The sequence below is a fragment of the Daphnia pulicaria genome, chromosome 4, assembly GCF_021234035.1.
Source record: "Daphnia pulicaria isolate SC F1-1A chromosome 4, SC_F0-13Bv2, whole genome shotgun sequence".
NCBI classification, from domain to species: domain Eukaryota; kingdom Metazoa; phylum Arthropoda; class Branchiopoda; order Diplostraca; family Daphniidae; genus Daphnia; species Daphnia pulicaria.
Window position 1 is genome coordinate 427,869 of NC_060916.1, and position 19,977 is coordinate 447,845.

A 19,977-nucleotide genomic window follows, 5' to 3' on the forward strand; every position below is an offset into this window, starting at 1 on the left:
AATAATGGCATTTTGTTCGTCGCCGTATTTCATTAATAATCGAATGGCCGTAGGAGCTGCATACAATTGGTTAGTTTTTAGTCGCTGAACAGTCTCCCAATATCGACCTGTTGGGAAAAAGAGAATTACGTAACGTCAAGATTTGAGATCAAATGTATAAGTCAAATCGAGACCTGGATTGGGATATGTTGGCGTACTCTCGAACAAAAGAGTCGTGACTCCGTTGCCCAACGGGCCGTACACGACGTAAGAATGACCCGTGATCCATCCAATGTCAGCCACGCAACCAAAAATGTCTCCTTCTTTGCAATCGGAAACTAAACTATGTGTCAACGACGCATAAAGAAGATAGCCAGATTGGGAATGAACAATCCCCTTAGGGTTTCCCGTGCTGCCGGATGTGTAGAGCATGAACAGCAAATCTTCGCTGTCCAAAACGGCCGGTTCACATTCGCCGCTCTCTTTGACCATCGCCTGACAACAATTCCGCAACAATTTGCCGTTAGGTTAATGTAACCGTTCAGAGTAAAATTAATTATTTTAAAACCAACCTCATCCAGATCGACGTCAAGAGGCGATGAATCAACAGAATTCTTTTGGCTACGAGAATAGTTTTAACAGTCGGAAATATTTCAACTGCTATCGCAACCGTTTTCTTCAATTTAATTAACTTGCCACTTCGCACCCTTTGGCCAACAGTAATAACTATATCTTAGTTTCAGCTATAATGACTCCGATACGGGCACAAGCGAGCATTAAGGCGACAGTCAGTGAACCTAAATTGGTGGGACATAAATTGCCACTGGATTACCTTTTTTTGCACTCCTTGGGACTTGAGAACGTTTGACACTTGATTCATCAACGTGTAAAACTCCCTGTCAGCAATAAATTAGAATGAATGTTGTTTACTAAGAATTTGTTATGATGTTAATATCCAAACCGTATAGGTGACCCGCACCTCTTGTCCAGCAGGTTTATTCTTTTCCCAGATGACTCGACTGGGATCCTTTTCCTTATGGCGATCGACGCAGTTAACTCTAGGGGAATCCACAGTAGGCCTAAAGGGTTCAGGTTTTAATCCGACCTAAAAATAAATGTTTCTCATGTTACTCTTCTGCACATAAATTGCGTATCGACCAAACTAAGCTTATTGAAGGAATCAGGCAATTCTTAACTATTGGCAATCTGCCACATACGCAATTAATCCGCCTGTGCTGGAAGGAGAAAACATCGCGGGAACTCACGGCCTTAAGTCCAGCCTCAATGCCCCCCCCCCCCCCCCCCCAACTACTTGAAAAATGAATAAAAGTATTCAAACCAACTTGGTTGATGTCACGAAAAAATCCAATACACAACAACGACAACAGAACCTATTTCTTCTGCATATTTATGCACGCTAGGCCACTATGGCGCTGTTTTCTTTCACGAGTCTTTTTATTTTTCTTTAAAAACCCTTAAATTGCAGTTCATTCGAGTCAGTAATTGATATCTATTTGTTTTGGGTTTTTTGTTTTTTTCCTTGTTTGACCAGTCCGCAAGGTAATCCCCTTGTTCAATAAAGGGAAGATTGGCCTAGCCACGTATACAAAAACAAATAATACCATGACATTAAACTGACATTTAAAAATTCTAATCGAAAACTTATCTTCTTATTTACAGACACAAAGACCCGTTGTTCACTATTTATTTATCACACTATTGATCACTAACCTTTAAGTTGGACGCAACAACAACCATGACAGCATGACATTTAACTGACATTCAAAAGTTCTAATCGAATACTTTTTTGTGTAAACGACATTGGTTATATAAACACAAAGACTCGTTTATCTCAATTTTTTCACTATTAACCTTAACTGTATAAATTGAAACGCACGTCCAGTTTGAAAACGCAGTTTCATCTTAATACCGAAAACTAAAGAATGGCGCATTTTTCTGTAGTTTCACTCACCCAAGTTGTTTTGCTGTTGGTTTTCATCTGCTGGACGACGAGTTCGACTGGCGCTGCCTTTTCCATAGAAGAAGAATTCCTACAACTGAAGAAAAATTATGTAAGAATTAATAAAAATTTATTTTTTCAGGCAATGCTTCTGTTGTTTCGACAGTCCGATTCAACTTTTGTTGTTATTGTCTAATTATAATTTTATTCCATTTATTGCCGATGCCCGATAGATTCAAATGAAACAAGACATGAAAAGTTTGAAATCGACAGCGATTGAACAGCAGGCAAAAGTGACACAACTGGAGGCGCAACTCGAACTAAATGTAAGTCCTATACTGTTTAGTTTAATTCAGAGTTTCACTGTTGGGTAAACACTTTTGCTTTTCTGTGACAGAATGAACTAAGACAAGATTTGGCATTGAAAGTAACTCAATTTGAGGCGAAAAATATCCAACTGGAAGTCAAAATTGGAAAACTGGAGGCCAAAGTTGAAATACAAGATTCGCTTTTAACTTCCCTGTTACGAGAGAAAAATGAACGTACAGCAGCAGCAACCGATTCTGTTTCAATTAGCAATAATGCATCGGCAGTTTCAATCAACGGACTGCCGTCTTCATGTGGGGATCTCAAAATGATTGGCCATATGTGGAGCGGATTTTATTCCATCATGGGATCGGCGATGATGGAATCCGTTTACTGCGACTTCACTAAACTCCCTGAAGATGCGGGTAAATGTTTTGTAATTTCACGTATTAATCAGTTGTAATTATTTTTTAAATCTTTTTAATAAGGTTTTCAGAAATTTATCGGATTCGTTGACGTCAAGTCCCAGCCCGTCCATTTCTACGTCCAGAGAAATGATTCATTTTTCACACAAAACACTCCGATTCCGTTCGAGTTTGCTTGGGTGAACGAGGGAAATGCCATGGATTTAACAACGGGGGAATTCACGGCACCGCGACCGGGAATTTATTTTTTCTCTTTCACGGGAGTGGCGTATATTTCATCGTCATCTTATGCTTATTTTTATTCTTATCTTTATTTGAACGGGAACCTAATCGGGTCGAGTCGTGTTTACGAGGGTTCCACCCCCGTTAATCAATGGAATCCGTTGACCCTCCAGTCGACGCTAAATTTGAAAAAAGGCGATCAAGTCTGGGTGCAGATCGCTTATTCAAATGGTTCAACCAATATAGCTTTGTTTGACGACAGTAACCACTACACCCATTTCACGGGCTTCATGTTGGAGGAGGAAATTGTGGCGTCCCTTTGAGGTTCAACATCATCGGCGACACGAACCGAAATGCGACACCAACCATTGGGGAAGGGGGGTTTAAGGGGGAAGGGAAGGTTCATTCATGTTCCAATTTATTAAGGAGCGGGTATTTCCTTACGAAAATTTGTCGGTGTATGCAATTTAACTTACTGAATACACAAGCCAAGTTTCAAAATTCTATTTGCAAAACTCTAGACGTTACAAACAAAAAGTCAATTTTGATTGTCAAATTGACAAAAAACGGAAGGTTAGGGGAGAAAATTCTTTCGCGTTTAATTCATTGACGGATTGAAATTTTCGAAAAAATTTTTTACTAATAAATTCACATTTCAGTTCAGCAATCGTCCAGAAAAATTCGTTTTCCTATCTCTAAAAATAAGGACAGGAGACGTGAAAAAACTCATTTTAATTGCCATTAAATTAATTGATTTTCCCCAAAAAAATTTAAATGTCTCAATTTATTTTCCTATCGCAGCTCGAAATTTAATAAAATCAACACGAGAATGAAACGCTTCTATTCCCTACGCATCTCGTTCATGTTTAGTAAATGCGTTTCACTCCCCACCCCGTTTTAATTGGCGAAATTAATTTTACCGGCGGTATAAAATCGACAGTCGAACGGTGTGAAAATGACGAAAAGCAACGGCCGTTTAAAAGAAAATGTCGGACCAACACTTCAATTTAATGAAACGATTGCTAATGCGAATTGGGGCACGTAATCAGTCGGCAATTCGCAATTGAAATTACAATTCGCGAAAAGATACAAAAAAGTTCTTACCTGCTGCCTTTACTTTGATGAATGTCGTGGTGTTGGCTCAGGTGAGTGGAATTTTCTGCATCTTACGTCAACGCACAACTCTACAATCTCCATCTCAATAGAATCAAACAATTAAATGGTTCGCAGTTGAACACAACAACGTGAACTGAGTTGGCTACCCAGACTTGTAAGACTGTGGTCCAACTGTTGCCTAAATCCTATAACTCAAGTACTAAACAACGAAAGTAGTAGTAACCACTTAAGTAAACTAATTCAGTAGTTGAAAGTTTATTATTTTTTTAACTTCTTCCATTTCGCGATATAAATGGAGATAAGTATTTTCTCAGTTGTATTTTAAATCGTAGAAAGAATCATCCGCAAGTCTGCTATAAAATTCCGTTTTAATTCATTCCCCTGCATTTGTTGATCAGTCGTCGGCTAGACGACAAACAAGTTTGAACGATGGCGTCGACAATCTCGCAGACGGTCAGCACAGAAAAGCCCAGCAGGAAACCAAGCGATCCGCCGATATCGCAGAGTAGGGAAACCGCTCCATAGTCGGCGCTCTCTTCGATCTCGTCGAACGTGAAATCCTGTCAAGAATTAAAAAATCAGAAATTGACTCGACTTGGCCGTGTGGAAATTAAATTTGTTTTTCCACCTGGTAGAAAACTCTCAATTTGCTGATTTTATTCTCGCTCGGCTTCATTTTCGTCATTTCCGTGTAAGCGATGTAGAAATCCTGATTGCATTGCCGCTGGCAATGGCTGCAACTGTTCCTCGCCCAATGGCCGTACACGAGAAGATTATCAATTTCCTTTGAATTATTCCAAAACGAATCTGGTGTATTGCAGTACTCCATCTTGCGATGATTATATCCAACTTTAAATTTCAAACCAAAATAATAATTTTATTTGAAAAATTTAAAAACCAAATGTACTTAAATTTAATAAATTTAAATTTTAAATTTAATAAAATTCAAATTCATTTACCTGCTATTTCATCCATAAAAGGTAGTCTGCATGTCATTCGATCGGCGGCAGCTGCCACGAAGCATCGCTCAATGCACTTTGAATAATTGCCGTTTTTCAGACACGGGCGTTTCCAAACGTTCAAAGTGCGGAACTGTTTGAGCGGGAAATTTAAAATGTAAATAAATCCATTTCAACACAGTTTGAGTGAATGCAGTTTATACTTCTCTCAAATAGATACGGATGTCCTTGCCCCAGCCATTGTCGAGCGTGCTGCCGTGCGTGCGGACGTCGACGACGGGCGAGTCACGCAAGTCGTGGATCAACATCTTCCAGCCTCTTTCGCCTTCGCCTTTCTTGGCCCCCCACAAAAGTGACGAGCATTCCATCTCCGTATCTTTCAGCTTGACGTAGAGGTTGTTGAAACTGCCCGTCGTTTTCACCCAAGTTTCATCTAATAAATTGGCGAAAAAATTTAATCGAAATCTCAATTCAATTAAATGAAACACTTACTGCGGATGAAAGAGTAGCACACGCCCAGATAAGTGTAGACTTTGGTCCAGCGGCCGACCTGGTTGCAGCTGACATTCCGTCCGAACCAGCACTAAATAACAAATAAATAATTCGATTTAAAATTGTAATTTCAATTTAATTTGAATCGGTTCATCAATCTTTGTCCCGAAATTTTTATCTTTTTACGTGGCCCAGTCAAGACACGCCAACCGACTATCGGGACGGTTTATGTAATGGCGGGGGGCTGTAAATGGGGTGTGTCACCGACAACCGGAAGAATAAATCAATCATCACCGAGCAAGTTCAGAGACATACATTATAAGTAACTAGACACCCCTATTTTTTATCATCACTCCGCAGGAGGTAGTCCATATAGTATAAGAAATGAATTACCTCGGCAATGATTTGATCGGGATCGTGAGCTATGACGTCCCATAACTGTTTGGCGTCCATTCCCCGGACGCCCACCAGTTGACTAATATTGACTTCCGATTTACTGTTCCTGCCGAGTCCGGCTTCGGCTTGCAGCATTCGAATTTGACTCATGTTGAAACTGTTTTTGTTGCAGATGGTCAGAACGGGAAAGCGGAGCGTGTCGTTCATCGTGACTCGAACGTTGACTGTCACCGGCGTTGAACTGTAAAACTCGACACGATCCTTCACCTGTGAAGGAAAAAACCAACTAATAAGTCACCGAACAAAAATACAACCCCCCATAGGGTCATTCATTTTTGTCTTGACTATGAAATATAAACCACGCACGAAAAAAAGTGCATTATCGTCTGGAGCACGCGACACCGCAAACGCAAGCCCATAAATCGCATCAATTGTTTTCTTTTTAAAAACAGCCAAGAAAATGACGCCCATCTTTTTTAAAAGCGCAAATATGGCGAAAAAAAGGAATTGCTTTTTAATTTTAGGATAATTTAAGTCAGATTAAAAAGATTTTCACCTGAATTGTGGCTATGATGAATGCGGAAACGATGACGAGAATCCAGACAATCCGACGGGTGAGATGAGCTTCGCCAAAAATGTTGGCGATGCCCGGCATGGAGATTGCGGAAAGTGCCGGTTTGGGTTTCAATTCGGCCAGCGGTCCGTCGACCGACATCATTTGCAACATGCACATCGTCTCTTGTAAATCGGGAACGGCGGCAGAAATTCCGGCCGACGGTCGTGACGGCGGTAGATTAGTATTCTTTTGGTTATCCATTTTAATGTTGTCGGCGTCTGCAAAGCGTTCACCCACTTGGCCATTGTCCTCTATAAAGAACATCTTTCACCTGTCAATATTAAAAAAAAAAAATAATAATTAATTTACTTGAATTGGGCGAGGCTTTTTATTTTTTGGTAAACATTAAAAGAATTATTTTTTGACTAAATCGATCACGGGGCGTGCCCCTATAACCAAATGAACTTTAAAACCAATTTACCTCAAATAGAATTTTTTAAATAATTTGCAGTTTGTCCCAAATTAACCAAATCTAATCAAAAATAATTGCAAATAGAAATTCGAATTTCACGCGAGGTGATTGGCGATCGGAAATGGAGGAAACAGGAAACGGGTGGTACCGTAGAGACACGAGTGAATCGAAGGGGTTCGGAAACGTCCGTCTTTATGTAGGGACGGTGTTTATCTAACAAGTGCGTATCCTGTTCCGAACGCTGGATCGGATGGTATAAAGTTTTCCGGCGGCCTTGTTGCTTCTACGCAGACGCTTTTAACCCTATCAGACATACACACCCGCCCTGGAATATACACACACACACATATAGAGTACGAATGTACACAATTTAGGGGAGACACACTTTATTGAACCGCCGGGTTGGAGCCTGTTGATACTATTCCCCTTTGAAACAATTACAAAGTCAATGACTAGACTTCATAGGAAATGATTCCTAAAATTTGATCGCTGGGTCCAGCTGCGATCGTTAAAATCTTTCACTGGCATCGTGATTTTTCCTAACTAGAAATAGAACTTTTATTTTTATTTTGTCTAAAATGGCCCGGCGCTAACAAGAAACTGGACAGCAGCTGCAGCACACACACACATCAACCAAATGAAATATGAGAATCGAGTTTTTCACGAATCGCATCATCATTTGTCGGATATGATGGCCGAATGGCGTGAGCCCATTGCAGTCCAGTCTAAACAAGGACATCGTTGAGCGTTAATATATGAAACACTTCCAGGTTTTTTCTCTTTCTTATGGCCGATATCCATCTCATTACGTGTCCAGCAACATCAGCTACCTGATATTAGCAGTGCTGGGACGGACAGGTAATTCAGTCTTCGTCAATAGCTTTTGTAGGAGGGTACACACAACCGTCGAACGCGGGAATAAAAAAAAAATAAATCGATGTGGAAAAACAGTGGGAGATGTAGCGTGTTGGAAACCATCAGAAGTATCCTCAGACCCAACCCAAATATTTTGTACGGTACCCCCCATCAATTCTATTCAAAAACCAAATGTGGGTTTCATCAACTTAATCAAAGATACGTAACGAATCAAAGATATGTAACGGTACTCACGGCCCCTGTATGATTACGAGTTTATAATTTTGAATTGTTCACTAATGAGAAGGAATGACTCGACGATCCTTACCTCATCGGCGCATCTAAAGGTGCCATTAAAACACACTTTTTTCGAGTTGGAAACTGGGCGTCCATCTGTCGCTCGGAATTTCTATTTGAATAGTGTCGCAGCAGCATCTCCGTTTTTTCTTGACAGCATCTGCTTGCAGCACGTTTCTCTCTCGCCTGTATAGAAGAGAAAAGGAGAAAATTGTAACGGGAAAGTTTCGTGTTAAATTATCATCAAACATGCGAGTTATAGTCGAGAAACAGACATATAGAAAGGAGGAGGAGGTTTTTACACACGGGGAGGCGGATGAAAGAGTGGGAAAAGGAAATGAGATGTCGTCTAAAACCACGCTATCACTGATTGTGCAATACGCGCGCTAGTTATCTGACTTGGGGGAATTTTGGCTTCTCTTCATATCATCATCAGCCTTCCGACCGGATAGATGGATAAGATCGCAGTGTCCCTGTTTTTGCTTCTAACTTTATCGACTATCGTTTGCAATGGATGGCCATCGTGGCGTCACCATCGCAGTCCGGAAAAGACAACAACAACTCATCAACATCCGTCACTTTTCCGGGTGATCGGTCTTTACGCCAATCCGTTCGGATGGATCGGAACGCCAACTTTGCCCAAACGGACCAAAAACAACAGGAAGTCGGACCGCGTCGGTCATCAGTGGGTTATCGAAATTGACGGTAAATTGTTTGTTTTTTAATTCGTATTTCTTTGTCTGATATATTTATTTTTTATCGAATAAAAAAAAAGAATCGGATCACTGGTGGGTAACCGTCTACGAAAACGGAGCCCAAATTCCCGGACCCGGAAGAAAAGCGATTATGAAATTATTCTGAAAAGTTTACGATTCTTTTCTTTTTCTGTTATTTCTTTCCTTAATTAATTTCCCACGCGATTTTGTATTTGTTATCGAATAACCCCCCCACTCAAAGATATTTAAAAAAACAAATTATTTAAAATAATTTTTTCGGGTTATTTTTGATTGAATTTAATAAGTCCAGTGCGATGTTTTTTTGTAACTAAATCATCGAAGACACAGTAGTAGGGTTTCAAAAAAAGGATATTTTTTTGTTGTTGGAATTATGCTAAGGAGTGTGTGTGTGGGGAAAAGGAAAAAAGGGTGTGAGTGTTATCAAGGATCAAAGAGTCAATTTAATTTCAAATGATGAGAGAAAAAGAAGAAAAAAATTGTTAAAGATGAGCCAAAATCACTACCTTTATCCGATTCATCGCAGTTTTTCTTTTTTTTTAAGGAAGAACGGCAACACATCAAATTGGATTCATCAAGATTATTTTTTTTTAGAGAGAGAGAACGTTGGGAAAGAAAAAATGTAGTTATTTTCAATTCCTCGGGATCCTTTCACGAAGGGCCTTAAGACGAAGTTCTGGGACTGTTGTCGGAATCCGAGCCGGATCCTTGGCGACTCTTGGATCCACCGGGATTCGAATTGTTGTTCTGGATGGCGAACGCAGTAGCAGCCGCTGCAGCATTGGCCACCGCGGTGGCGTTGGCAGCCGCCACAGCGTTATCCGTTTTCTTTTGCTGCTGCATCTGCTTTTGCTGGTCAGATTTGTGCTTGTTATTGGCCTTGTTCAGCGTGGCTACTTCCTTCTGGAATGTTTTGATACGTTCCTGCAGAATGTCCACCTTGGCTTCGTATTCCTTCTGGATCGTCTTGATCCGGACGCGGTGCTCCTGGTCCATGCGGAATTGGCCCGCTTTGAGCTCGGTGATCTATAAGGGGTTGAATACGCGAGAATATGGGAATGTGTGCAACAATTGCCAAAAAACAGCAGTCGCGACTCGCAACAAGAAACTAAAAAAACAAACAAAATGGCGGGTGTATGGGGTGTTTTCTTTTCGACTCACCTGTTTCTCCTTGGCCAAGAGCTGGTTGTCTTTGACGGCCAGCTGCTTCTGAAGGGTGGCTACTTGCTCTCGGAGTTCAGTGATGGCCACAACATGATCAGACGAGTTGGGATCCACCATGGCGTCACGATTGATCATGGGGCGGAATATCTTGGCTGGTGGACCGGTATCTTCCCTCTCTCCCAGTCCAACCTGAGGGTCAAACGCAATGGGGTCAATCAAGGAGTCATGACTACAACGTCAAATTATTAGGAAAGCACCTTGGTGACGTCAGGACGCTGTGGACGTTTATCATGGTGCCCGTGATGGCTATTATGATGATTGTGGTGACCACTGCTGCTCCTGTGCTGCTGCTGCTGTTGCTCCTTAGTTTTGGAAGAATTAGAATGGGAGCCACGCTCAGAATGCTTTGTTTTGGCCAGCGCTCGGCGATAGGATAGGGTGCACAGCCAGCAGAGCATCTTGCCATCCACCTGTGAAATTCAGACAATTTGAAAATGATAAAAACAATTAGACTTATTATTAAGCAACATTATCAAGAGTCTCACCTTTTTCTTGTCTTCATCTTTTCGATCAAAAGCACACTTTTGTTTGCACTGCTCACAAGTGACAGGAGGCCCGTATTTCTTCTCAGAGTTTGTGCAACGTTGGCACTTGTTTCCAATGAAAGCTGCAATTATATTGCAGTATTCACAGGCAGAGGGCTTGCCGTATTGCTTGACGTTGAATTCACACTTTTTGCAGATAGTGCTGGTATTCCCTTTGCTGCCAACAAGTTATAGTATGCACACCTACGTCAGTAATAATGCTACAATAGGGAAAACTTTCTCCATCTTACCTTTCCTGCTGGAACTCTGAGCGGCAATATGTGCATTTGACGATGGGAAAAGAACCTCTGCATTCCTAGGTAAAAGGAAAACACGAGCAAGATGATGAGAATCCATTTCATAAAAACACATCAACTATTTCTTTGCCACTGTGAGAAATCTGACTGCACAATCCAGGAATACATTTTTTTCCTGCTCACTTCACACGTCACACACACCTTGCACAATTGTTGACCCTGTGATAATTCCTCGAAAGGATGGCGACTGAAACAACGGGAACAAGCGAATAATGCCGACATGATTCTCCTTAATTCTGCTCTTTCTGATACGACGTAAATCAAAAATTCTCCAACGAACCAGGTCTACCAAAGCTTCAACACTCGACTCCCGTAAATGAAGTCGATTAACACACGACAGCGACTACTTCTTTCCTCAACTAGCACGAATAACGGTCACTGAAAAATAATTCAGTTTTCTTCCCTTTCTCAACTTGGTAAAGGGCTGTTTAAAGAAAATTTAGGTGCTGGCGATTGATGCAAAAGAACACTAATGCTCGAGTCATTGACTCCTGAATGATTCAGCATTGCCCAATAAAGTGAAATTTGTCACTTCAGTTTGTAATATATGAAATTGATTTTATAAGACTGAAAATATGTAAAAATAAATAGTTTTAATTAATAGAATATTACGGAACGAATTTGTTTCGTTTTCAATTTAAGTCTAAATTCAATTGATGAGTCTGACACTACCGAATGCCGATAGCAGAACGGAAGGGAATGGTCAATTCGAGATAAATAAACAAACAAGTTGATTAATAGAAATAAAACTATGGGCGAATAGCAAGTGTAATTGCCAACAACATTTTGTGGTAGGAAAAATTAAAGTTTAATTATTCCTCAGTTTATTAATACCACCAAATGGGCTTTAGCCATGCATTTTACATAGGCATATTTGAAGATGAGGATTACTCCAAAGCGGCTCGTAAGTGGAGGTCTCTTCGCCTTGGGGATACTGTGCCTGATAAAGTACGTCCATCATACTAGAGGTGGATCTACAGAAAAAAATGAGTGCCTCAACCGTAGACCACATGACCAACTTAGAGTAATCTTCCTGGCTGAACGAGTCCACAGAGCCCTACAAATACTGGAGGTCCAGCACTTCATCTGTTACGAAAGCCTGTGGGCATCCCTTTACAACGAAGGACCAAGAACTTGGGAACACACTGTGGAAATGTGTGTGATTGGAGATGCTTTGACCCAGCAAGATGAGGGATTCATCGCCAGGTTCTTCAGGACTCAGGATCTTGTGCTTAACTACGACATGCTAGAGGGTGTATATGAGGTGAAATTGATGGAAACGGTCAGTTTCCCTGGGCTTCCCGATGCTGTTGGTCGAGATGTCAGCGCCCGCCTAGTACTGTTTCAACAACGGTCCGGCTCGATGATGCGCAAAGCCGGCCTTAAACGAGCACTTCTGCCTGATGACTGCGAAAATCAACTTCTCGAGTGCTTTCCTAGCCTTCTCGCCTTGCCACCGCTGTCAGAAATCAAGTTCGGACCCAACAAATATTTCCCTGCACCTCGGGAAGGCATAGAAATCCAAAAGTATCATTACCCCGACGATTGGTGGCTTCAAAGAAAGATACCATCTGCATGTTGATTGATATATATTATTCCCAGTGATTATTTCTAGTCTCCAATCACCTATTTAGTGGTCCAGCAACTTGAAAATAAATTGTTCCAACTCTTGTTATATCGTTATTAGTAACAAGAATAGAGATCTTCTTTATAGGGTAATTGGTCTGCGAAGAAAGCTTGACGGTCGTCCAAACATAATAAAACGGTTTGTGAGAAGCAGAGAAAATGGCCATTTTTCACAATGTCGAAAAAGGACATGCATCGCTTGCAGGTGGAAAATAAAAGAACCTGGTAAAATAACAGGTGGCCTTTTCTTTTTATAACTCTCAAATATAAATATAGTGGAAGACATACTTTCTTATATACAGCAAAGGAGAAATGATACACCACGCTGTGAGGCTCACGGACATGTAATTTTATCGAAAACAAAAAAGAAAAAGTGGCAGACCGCACGAGCGAATAGTTTTCTTCTTGTCATCTGCTGAGCTGTAAAATTTTAGCGAAGTTTCTAGGTGACCAAGTTAAAACGGTGCAACATGTTTTCAGTCGCCCTAAACACGGCAGAAAGGAAGAAAATCATATGACCTGAATTGTTGTGTACTACCAGCGGAGGTTGGCCTCAATTTTTTTTATTTAGCTTCGTCTAGATGTACTATTCTATTTTTGTAATCATTTTTCTTTCCACTTTGACGCCACGATATATACCGTGCGTCTGGCGTAATATAAAATGCTGACCTTTTGTTCCCAATGACAACCTCACGCGCTGGAGCCAAGAAGATGATGATTATATGACCTATACGTGGTGTTTCTTTATGTATTTCATTCCTCGACAAAGGGTTGACTAATGAGTTTGCCCTAGAAAATGCGGAGAAAATGAGGCCCCCAGACCCATCTTTCATGCATGCTTGCCAGTCTTAAAGGTCATTACACACGCGTAGCGCTACATAGCACTGCTGGTAGCGTCAAGTCTCAGCAGGCGGATCACAGACTGGAAAAGAAATGAAGCATGTAGAAAGAAAAAAAAAAAAAGGAAAAACTTTCGGCGAAATAACGGCCCGGAAACCGTCGTGAGCGTTGCGGTCAGGTGAGTTTTTGGGGGAGATTCACCATCACTTATATGATTACAGAAAACAACATACCGAAATAAGAGCTCCCCTCTAGCAGTCAAACCTTGCATATATAAAGGCTTTGGAGTGGCTAGATTCAGCATCAGTTGTTTCAAAGCAGCAGTTCTTCTAGCAACCCTTCCACACTCACTCAACATGCCTTCCATGAAATTGATGGTAAGTTAGTTGGCTTCAATTTAGTTATAAATATGACGGCGGGTATTTCCCCCAAAGAAAAAAAAAACAGCTATTGTTCCGTGGTTTTATTACCAATGACACGATTTTTTTTATGTGCATTTGCAGTTGGTCGTTTTGGCCGCTTTCGTCGCTTACGTCTCAGCCCAGTCCGGTTATGCCGCACCGGCCTACTCTCCACCAGCTTACGCTGCTGATTACAAGCCAGGCTACGCTAACGGCCGTGTGAAGATGCAGGTATAATATACTTCAGATCAAATCGAAGGCTTTAATTTCTTTCCTTAATTGACCAAATTCTTCCTTATATTTTTGCGGGGAAAAAAATGAAACAAAAATTGCGCTCTGAATTTTCCGGTTTATTGCAGCTGTACATTCCATATGTCGTTATATCTTTACATTTTTCCGCACAAACAGGTGTACCGCGGACCCAACAAGGAATACGGAAAAGGAGGTTACGACAAGGATTCTTTCGCTCCCTGGGGCTTTTACGTCACACAACCCGAAGACAACAAACCTTACGGAAAGGGCTATTAAGGCTACTACTTGCCACGACTCAAAATGCACCATTGGCCCTGATGATTTGATACCGTTTCATCATCACCACGAAAACGAACAAATTCCGAAGAAATTCACCATCAAATTCAACAAGAACAATTTTTATTATTATTTGAATGCAATGACAATATGATGTGGCTGGATTCCATAGATTGTTGTCGTCGATGACGTTGTTTTAAAAATATTTCCCATCAAGAAATACAGAGTGTTTGAAAAGATATCCGAATTTTTCTTTCATACTTCGACGTCGTCACATAAATACTTGAATATAGTTTAAGCAAGAGTTTAAGGTATTGAGCGACAGCTATAAAAGAGTGGCATATTTAGATACAACAGGATTTGATAGAATTCACCCGAGAGCTATTTCCGAACAGTTTTTGGGTCGACACAGTTTATAAGTTCTCAATTCGTTTATGAGATGCTTAGATAACCATCCGCTTTGTTTATATATGTCGTTCATAAATATATGTTACAACAGTAGGCTATTACGTATAGATGTCTTGATATGAGTGATGGTCTCTGCACTGTCCCAATTTCCATCCGTGTCGTTCCACTCATCGCCCATAGGAGATTAAGGTGCACATAGGGGGAAAACAAGCTCTCTCTTTAATTGCATTTTTTTGTCCAATCTTTTGGCTGTCGCGGAAAAAGAAATTCGTGGCAAAATGCCATCTGCTTCCTATTGTTTTGATTGTTACGGTTTCTTACACATTCGGATATAACGAATCTAAAATAAGAAATTCGAATGGGCCGAGAATGTAAAAACCCTTACATCGACCAAAACTAATGAACTATAATTGCATCTTTAGTCCCACTTCTATGAGGTCTATGACCCGAATTTTAAATTTCTGCCTACTGCGTGTATAGATCATCAAGTACGATATTAATTGTATACACACGAACTGGTACACTGTAACACATCCACCAGACATATTAGTTGAATCTGACCCGCAGCCTAGATGATGGGACCAATCCTTTAGGATTATTCGGCGAGACCGAGCGACAATGCAATTCAGATTGAATGGAACTAATAACAGCAGGGTCGTTTGGGCGTGAAAACCCTTTACAATAAACATATAAGGACATTGGTACACTTTTTGCAGCAAAGCTGTAAAAACGAAATAAGTTAGGGCACCTCCATCCTGGGGCTATACGTGTGGAGAACGTCGTGGGGCTGGAGAGGGGAGCGTTATGGGTTGAAGTAATCAGCATCATTTTCCTTCCCCGTTCTTCCTAGTTTCACTCGGCGGGTATATAAGCCAGCCAAACAGGCCTTCAAATCAACCAGTCTTCATCCGACAACGTTAAACACAACAACAACAATCATCATGTCTTCTCTTAAAGTAGTAAGTTCGCCATCCAGTGTACAACTGTTATTATATTATCCCTTCTATTACCGCAAATGTTCCATCCTATTTCCGCAACAATTGACCGACAATTCATCACAAATACGTTTGGTTTTGCCTTTTTCCAGTTCGTTCTCTTGGCCGTCGTTGTCGCCATGGCTGCTGCTTATCCCCAGAGTTATGACGCTCCTTACGAAGCTGCACCATCATCCGGCTACGCTGCTCCTGCCTACAAAGGAGCTGGATACGCCAACGGCCGTGTTAAGATGCAAGTCTACCGTGGTCCCAGCAAGGGTTACGAAGGCAAGGGAGGATACGGTGGCGACTACGGCTTCGCTCCTTGGGGATTCTACGTCACACAGCCCGAAGATAACAAGGCTTACGGTTACTAAGAACTCGACCACACCGTGGAGTGACAGATACTTCTACGATCAGCCCCTAACTTGAACGACCTAACTGAAGTGAACAGGACGCGTGATGCTGGACCATTACACGCTCATCTGACTTCGTTTCATTCATTTCATCTTTCATTACATTATTATTTTATTTCTGGATTTGCGTTCCTCGTTTCGCAATAAACAGATCATTGAACCATCAAAATTTTTTTGCATTTCATTTTCATTATGAAGAAGGCATGACTAAGTTATATGTGCATTAAAGTTTGAAACATTTTACCGCATTTTACACGATTCATTACAGTTTGCGAAGGATTTCAACCGACGGACCGACTTATTAACTCTTGCCTCTATCATTGTTCTAAGTATGCTGGTATATCAATCGTTTGCGTGTGTAACACATACCAGATTGATTCTTTTTAAATTCAGTCAGTAATTGTAGGATTTGCGAAATTTGAATTTTTTTATAACGATCAATAGAATTAATATTTACGACATAAGAAATAAAATAATAATAAAAAATATATTTAGGCTACAATTCAGTTGAAACGTTAGTCTCATTTTTATTGAAACGGTCACCTTCATGGTTGCGGTCGAATTATAAACTCACGGAAATGGCAAACTGTTTTTTTTTTTTTACCGGTCGAATTCTTAGGGTTGCGGGTGGCCATTCTACAATGTCCTCAGTTTTAAAGAACGCAAAAAGAAAAACAGTTCACTTTCCTTATTGCCTAGCGTAAGGGGGTTGTATATTTTTATAAATTGTGTTTTTTAAATAGACAACCAAACAAATTTTAAATGTGTTAGCTACTCGCTCATGAATTCATAATAGTGCCCTATAGTGCTCAATATATAATAAATTTCGTAAATAATTCAAGAATCATATACTTTAAAGTTCTTAAAGAAAAAATCTTTAAAGTGCTTTTATTTAATGTTTGAATTTGACAGAAGATATACTAAAACTCGTTTTTTCCTTCTCATTAGTTTTTTCTAGTTCCAGTTTCTTTATCTCTTATCTGCCTTCCCACCTTCGGTTAACTTTCCCACCATATGAAGAGTGAGAGGTACGATGAGTTTTCTAAGCTATCCCTTCCGTCAATTTCAAATAGAATCACTGCTTCAGGGTGTCAGGAACTATCAGCTGAATGAACATGTCAGTATTGGTATTTTTTTTAAATTAATTTCAAAACAACTAGAATTTTACTGAAAAGAAGAAAATTTTAATAGAATGAATGGCGTTTGGGGGCGCTCGGGGCGTTGGCGAGGGGTTGACAACTCCCTGGCCCGCTCTAGCCAGAATCTCCCCTATCATAGAATCTTACAGAATCTCTAGAATCTCAAATCTTCGTAAACCCAAAGTTTAAGTTGCCAATCCCTCACGCTCGGGCCACATTTCAAACCAATCGATTTTTGAAAAATCTGGAGTTTATCTTATATGAGTTTCATGGCGTTTTCACGTGGGCCTTTTAGAGCGCTCGAAAAAAAAGATGGAGCTACTTTTCGTGATAATCCGTTCCAGTGGGCGCTAAAGTGTCGCCCAAAAATCTCGAGCGTCCAATCGCGCCATTCTAGAGGGACGGAATTCGCTCAAACTTGGAGCGAAAATCACAATCTGGATTCACTTTTCGAGTCTGGGGTAGGGCCGGAGTCAAAAAGCAAATCCAGATTCGACATTTTTTGCAGCAAGTAGCAGCAGACGATGTTGTTTCTTCCTTTACAGACGTTTGGATCATCTGACATTCTGTTCCACTGGTCGAGCAAAATAATTGTTCTTTTCCAGATTTCGAGGCGCTCCAAGTGGGATTTTCAGGAATCCAGCTCCGAGCTTGGTAATTTTTCAGAGCGCTCAAAAAAGCCCACGTGAAAACGCCATCATTCGATGAAGAAAACGATCCCTTTTCCAAGGACCTCTCCCCCCCCTCCTACGTTGTTTGGTAGCGTAAAATCAGTGTTGCAACTAAGATTTTTAGTCGTTTTGACGGAGGTAATACACAAAAGGTAGGGTGAGCAATTCGGCTGAAAAAACAGTAATTCGAATTAAAGGGATGGAAACGGCAACCTAAACTTTATTCAGAATAACATTTGGTATAATTGATAAGAATACAGTAGGGGGTTCAAGGGATTCCTTAGATTGTTTTGTATAATAAACTAGCAGCAATAGGCTGCAATATTTCGTGGTGCGCAGCAAATGGATTAGCAATCCTATCTAGTGGTTCGAGGTTGCCATTTTTGATTGTCGATTTCCCACTTTTGTTGCAGCCACAACCCGTAAAGGTGAAGCATTTGCAATTAGGGGTTCTTTCCGTTGAGCATTCAAGGAAGAATAGCGAGTGGAGAAGAAAAGGATCGGTCCTTTTTTGTCCTTTTTGTCACTCTCCTTTGTCTTTCTATTCCTACCCCACCCCGGTACCCCTTGCTTAACGAAAATAAACCAAACACCATCCAACCAATGCTTTCGGTTTGTGGCTGCAACAAAATTGGGAAATTTACCATCCAAAATGGCAACCTCGAACCAGGGTGATGAAAGATATCTTCCAAATTACTTCTAAAGTGTCTCATTGCTTCACATTAAGATTATTCCTAAGAATATCAAAATGATTCTCAGGTGAATCAACCGTTTATGGAAGTTAATGTTTCTGGGGTAGAACAGTAGAAATACGGTTGAACTCAATTCACTTAGATTAGCTACATGTACGTAATGTCATCCTTCTTTTACTCAAAAGAAAGATTGAGACAAATGGAAATCCAGGAATCAGTTCCTCAAAGAGGGATTCTTTGAGAAATCCAAATGCCCATACAGAAATGGGAATGGTTATTTTAATCGTGATTTTCTGAGATATAGCCTATGTATGTTCACTTTAGAAGGACCAACATGAGGACCAATAGATAAAGTTTCTCGAATATATTTAACGCATGTTTAAACTTTGAGGGGATTAACGAGGGGTCATCTCTTTCGTACATCCTAGCCATAATCTCCCCTCTCATAGAATCTTACAGAATCTTTAGAATCTCAGAATCTCATACACCCATATTTTGAGTTGCCATACCCGGGTTTTGTTCTTGTTAATGGCATCTGCAACTTAAAAGGTTTCGTTTGTTACCTACCGGCCAAGGTCAACTGTCGAGATTCGTCATCGTTCACTGCATCCCTACTAACACGGCAACAGTGCGCCGTGACGTCATCACAATTTTAAAATTAACTATTTTCTTGAAATGTTTGTTGGGAAGGACAGAAAAGTTTTTTCCTAACACTTCTAAACACTTACTAAGCAGCATCAGGTACTTATTCACTTACTACATAGTATTGATTAAAAGAATGGTAGTTTTCTCTACTATTGGCAGAGCTATAGAATACTGGTAGCGCCACTGCCATGTTAACTCCTCCTCTCGGAAATTTTCTCTGGATTGAAGCCAACTTAATCAATCGATAGTGAAAATTGGAGCTAAGATATCGATCTCGACCCTTACCACTCCTCCACTTTTCCCTCCATTCCTATACCATTCCTATACCCTATTTCCCCACACACCCGCCGTGGCGCTTATAGCTACGGGACAGGGCAGGCAAGTAGGCTTCACTTCCAAAGAAAAAAAGAAATGGAAGGGCTCGCCATATGAGTGGCTCAGTGGCGGAACTAGTATTCTACAGCCCTGCTATTGGTATCATAAGAGTAGATTGTTTTACCCATTTTCGTTTTGGTGGATCATTTTAAAACGTTCTGTTTCAATTGTGATTATTCCTAAGGTTGGAGGGAGAAATGGTTCCAAGGTGGCATTAAATTTTCGCTTCTGCTAAAAAATCCCTCTTAATCTTAAGCCATATCCTGGAATAAATATGTGGGGCTGCCCTGAAGCTACTAAACCCTCATGGTCAGAACTCCATTATGAGGTAAGAATGTCAGCAGGGGAAGGGGAATAATCTTCCCATAAATTTTGATTTAAAACATTCAAGTACAACAATTAACAGACAAACCATTTTCAAGATCAAA

General features: G+C 40.6%; 5 protein-coding genes and 1 long non-coding RNA gene across 6 annotated transcripts in view; 3 read left to right on the forward strand and 3 right to left on the reverse strand.

Moving 5' to 3' along the window:
* Window positions 1–360: 360 nt before the first annotated feature.
* LOC124336605 lies at window positions 361–1,140 on the reverse strand. Its single transcript, XR_006917113.1, has 3 exons — window positions 953–1,140; window positions 552–875; window positions 361–474 (listed from the first exon to the last, which is right to left on the reverse strand). It is a non-coding gene; the product is annotated as an uncharacterized LOC124336605 (long non-coding RNA).
* A 765-nt stretch (window positions 1,141–1,905) lies between these two features.
* The window catches only part of LOC124336550, a 53,976-nt gene continuing 35,904 nt past the window's right edge, over window positions 1,906–19,977 (forward strand). Inside the window, exons 1-4 of the mRNA XM_046790399.1 lie at window positions 1,906–2,051; window positions 2,173–2,265; window positions 2,337–2,670; window positions 2,734–3,223. Of these exons, the coding sequence (XP_046646355.1) occupies window positions 1,923–2,051; window positions 2,173–2,265; window positions 2,337–2,670; window positions 2,734–3,215 (1,038 nt within the window). The 5' untranslated portion in view covers window positions 1,906–1,922 and the 3' untranslated portion in view covers window positions 3,216–3,223. The remainder of the gene's footprint in view (window positions 2,052–2,172; window positions 2,266–2,336; window positions 2,671–2,733; window positions 3,224–19,977) is intronic.
* LOC124336211 (acid-sensing ion channel 4-A-like) lies at window positions 4,316–9,409 on the reverse strand. Its single transcript, XM_046789923.1, has 9 exons — window positions 9,276–9,409; window positions 8,067–8,221; window positions 6,412–6,742; window positions 5,853–6,122; window positions 5,460–5,550; window positions 5,171–5,400; window positions 4,968–5,100; window positions 4,637–4,857; window positions 4,316–4,568 (listed from the first exon to the last, which is right to left on the reverse strand). The coding sequence occupies exons 3-9, from the start codon at window positions 6,733–6,735 to the stop codon at window positions 4,377–4,379; spliced, it is 1,461 nt and encodes a 486-aa protein (XP_046645879.1). The 5' UTR covers window positions 6,736–6,742; window positions 8,067–8,221; window positions 9,276–9,409; the 3' UTR covers window positions 4,316–4,376.
* On the forward strand, window positions 8,252–9,106 carry LOC124336534. Its single transcript, XM_046790382.1, has 2 exons — window positions 8,252–8,740; window positions 8,811–9,106. Exons 1-2 carry the CDS (start codon window positions 8,488–8,490, stop codon window positions 8,894–8,896), a joined length of 339 nt encoding a protein of 112 aa, XP_046646338.1. The 5' UTR covers window positions 8,252–8,487; the 3' UTR covers window positions 8,897–9,106.
* On the reverse strand, window positions 9,366–11,331 carry LOC124336287 (protein FAM76A-like). The gene is made up of 6 exons (XM_046790037.1): window positions 10,976–11,331; window positions 10,769–10,833; window positions 10,479–10,695; window positions 10,191–10,403; window positions 9,931–10,122; window positions 9,366–9,795 (listed from the first exon to the last, which is right to left on the reverse strand). Exons 1-6 carry the CDS (start codon window positions 11,054–11,056, stop codon window positions 9,433–9,435), a joined length of 1,131 nt encoding a protein of 376 aa, XP_046645993.1. The 5' UTR covers window positions 11,057–11,331; the 3' UTR covers window positions 9,366–9,432.
* LOC124336436 lies at window positions 11,489–12,505 on the forward strand. The gene is made up of 2 exons (XM_046790246.1): window positions 11,489–11,625; window positions 11,686–12,505. The coding sequence occupies exon 2, from the start codon at window positions 11,715–11,717 to the stop codon at window positions 12,414–12,416; it is 702 nt and encodes a 233-aa protein (XP_046646202.1). The 5' UTR covers window positions 11,489–11,625; window positions 11,686–11,714; the 3' UTR covers window positions 12,417–12,505.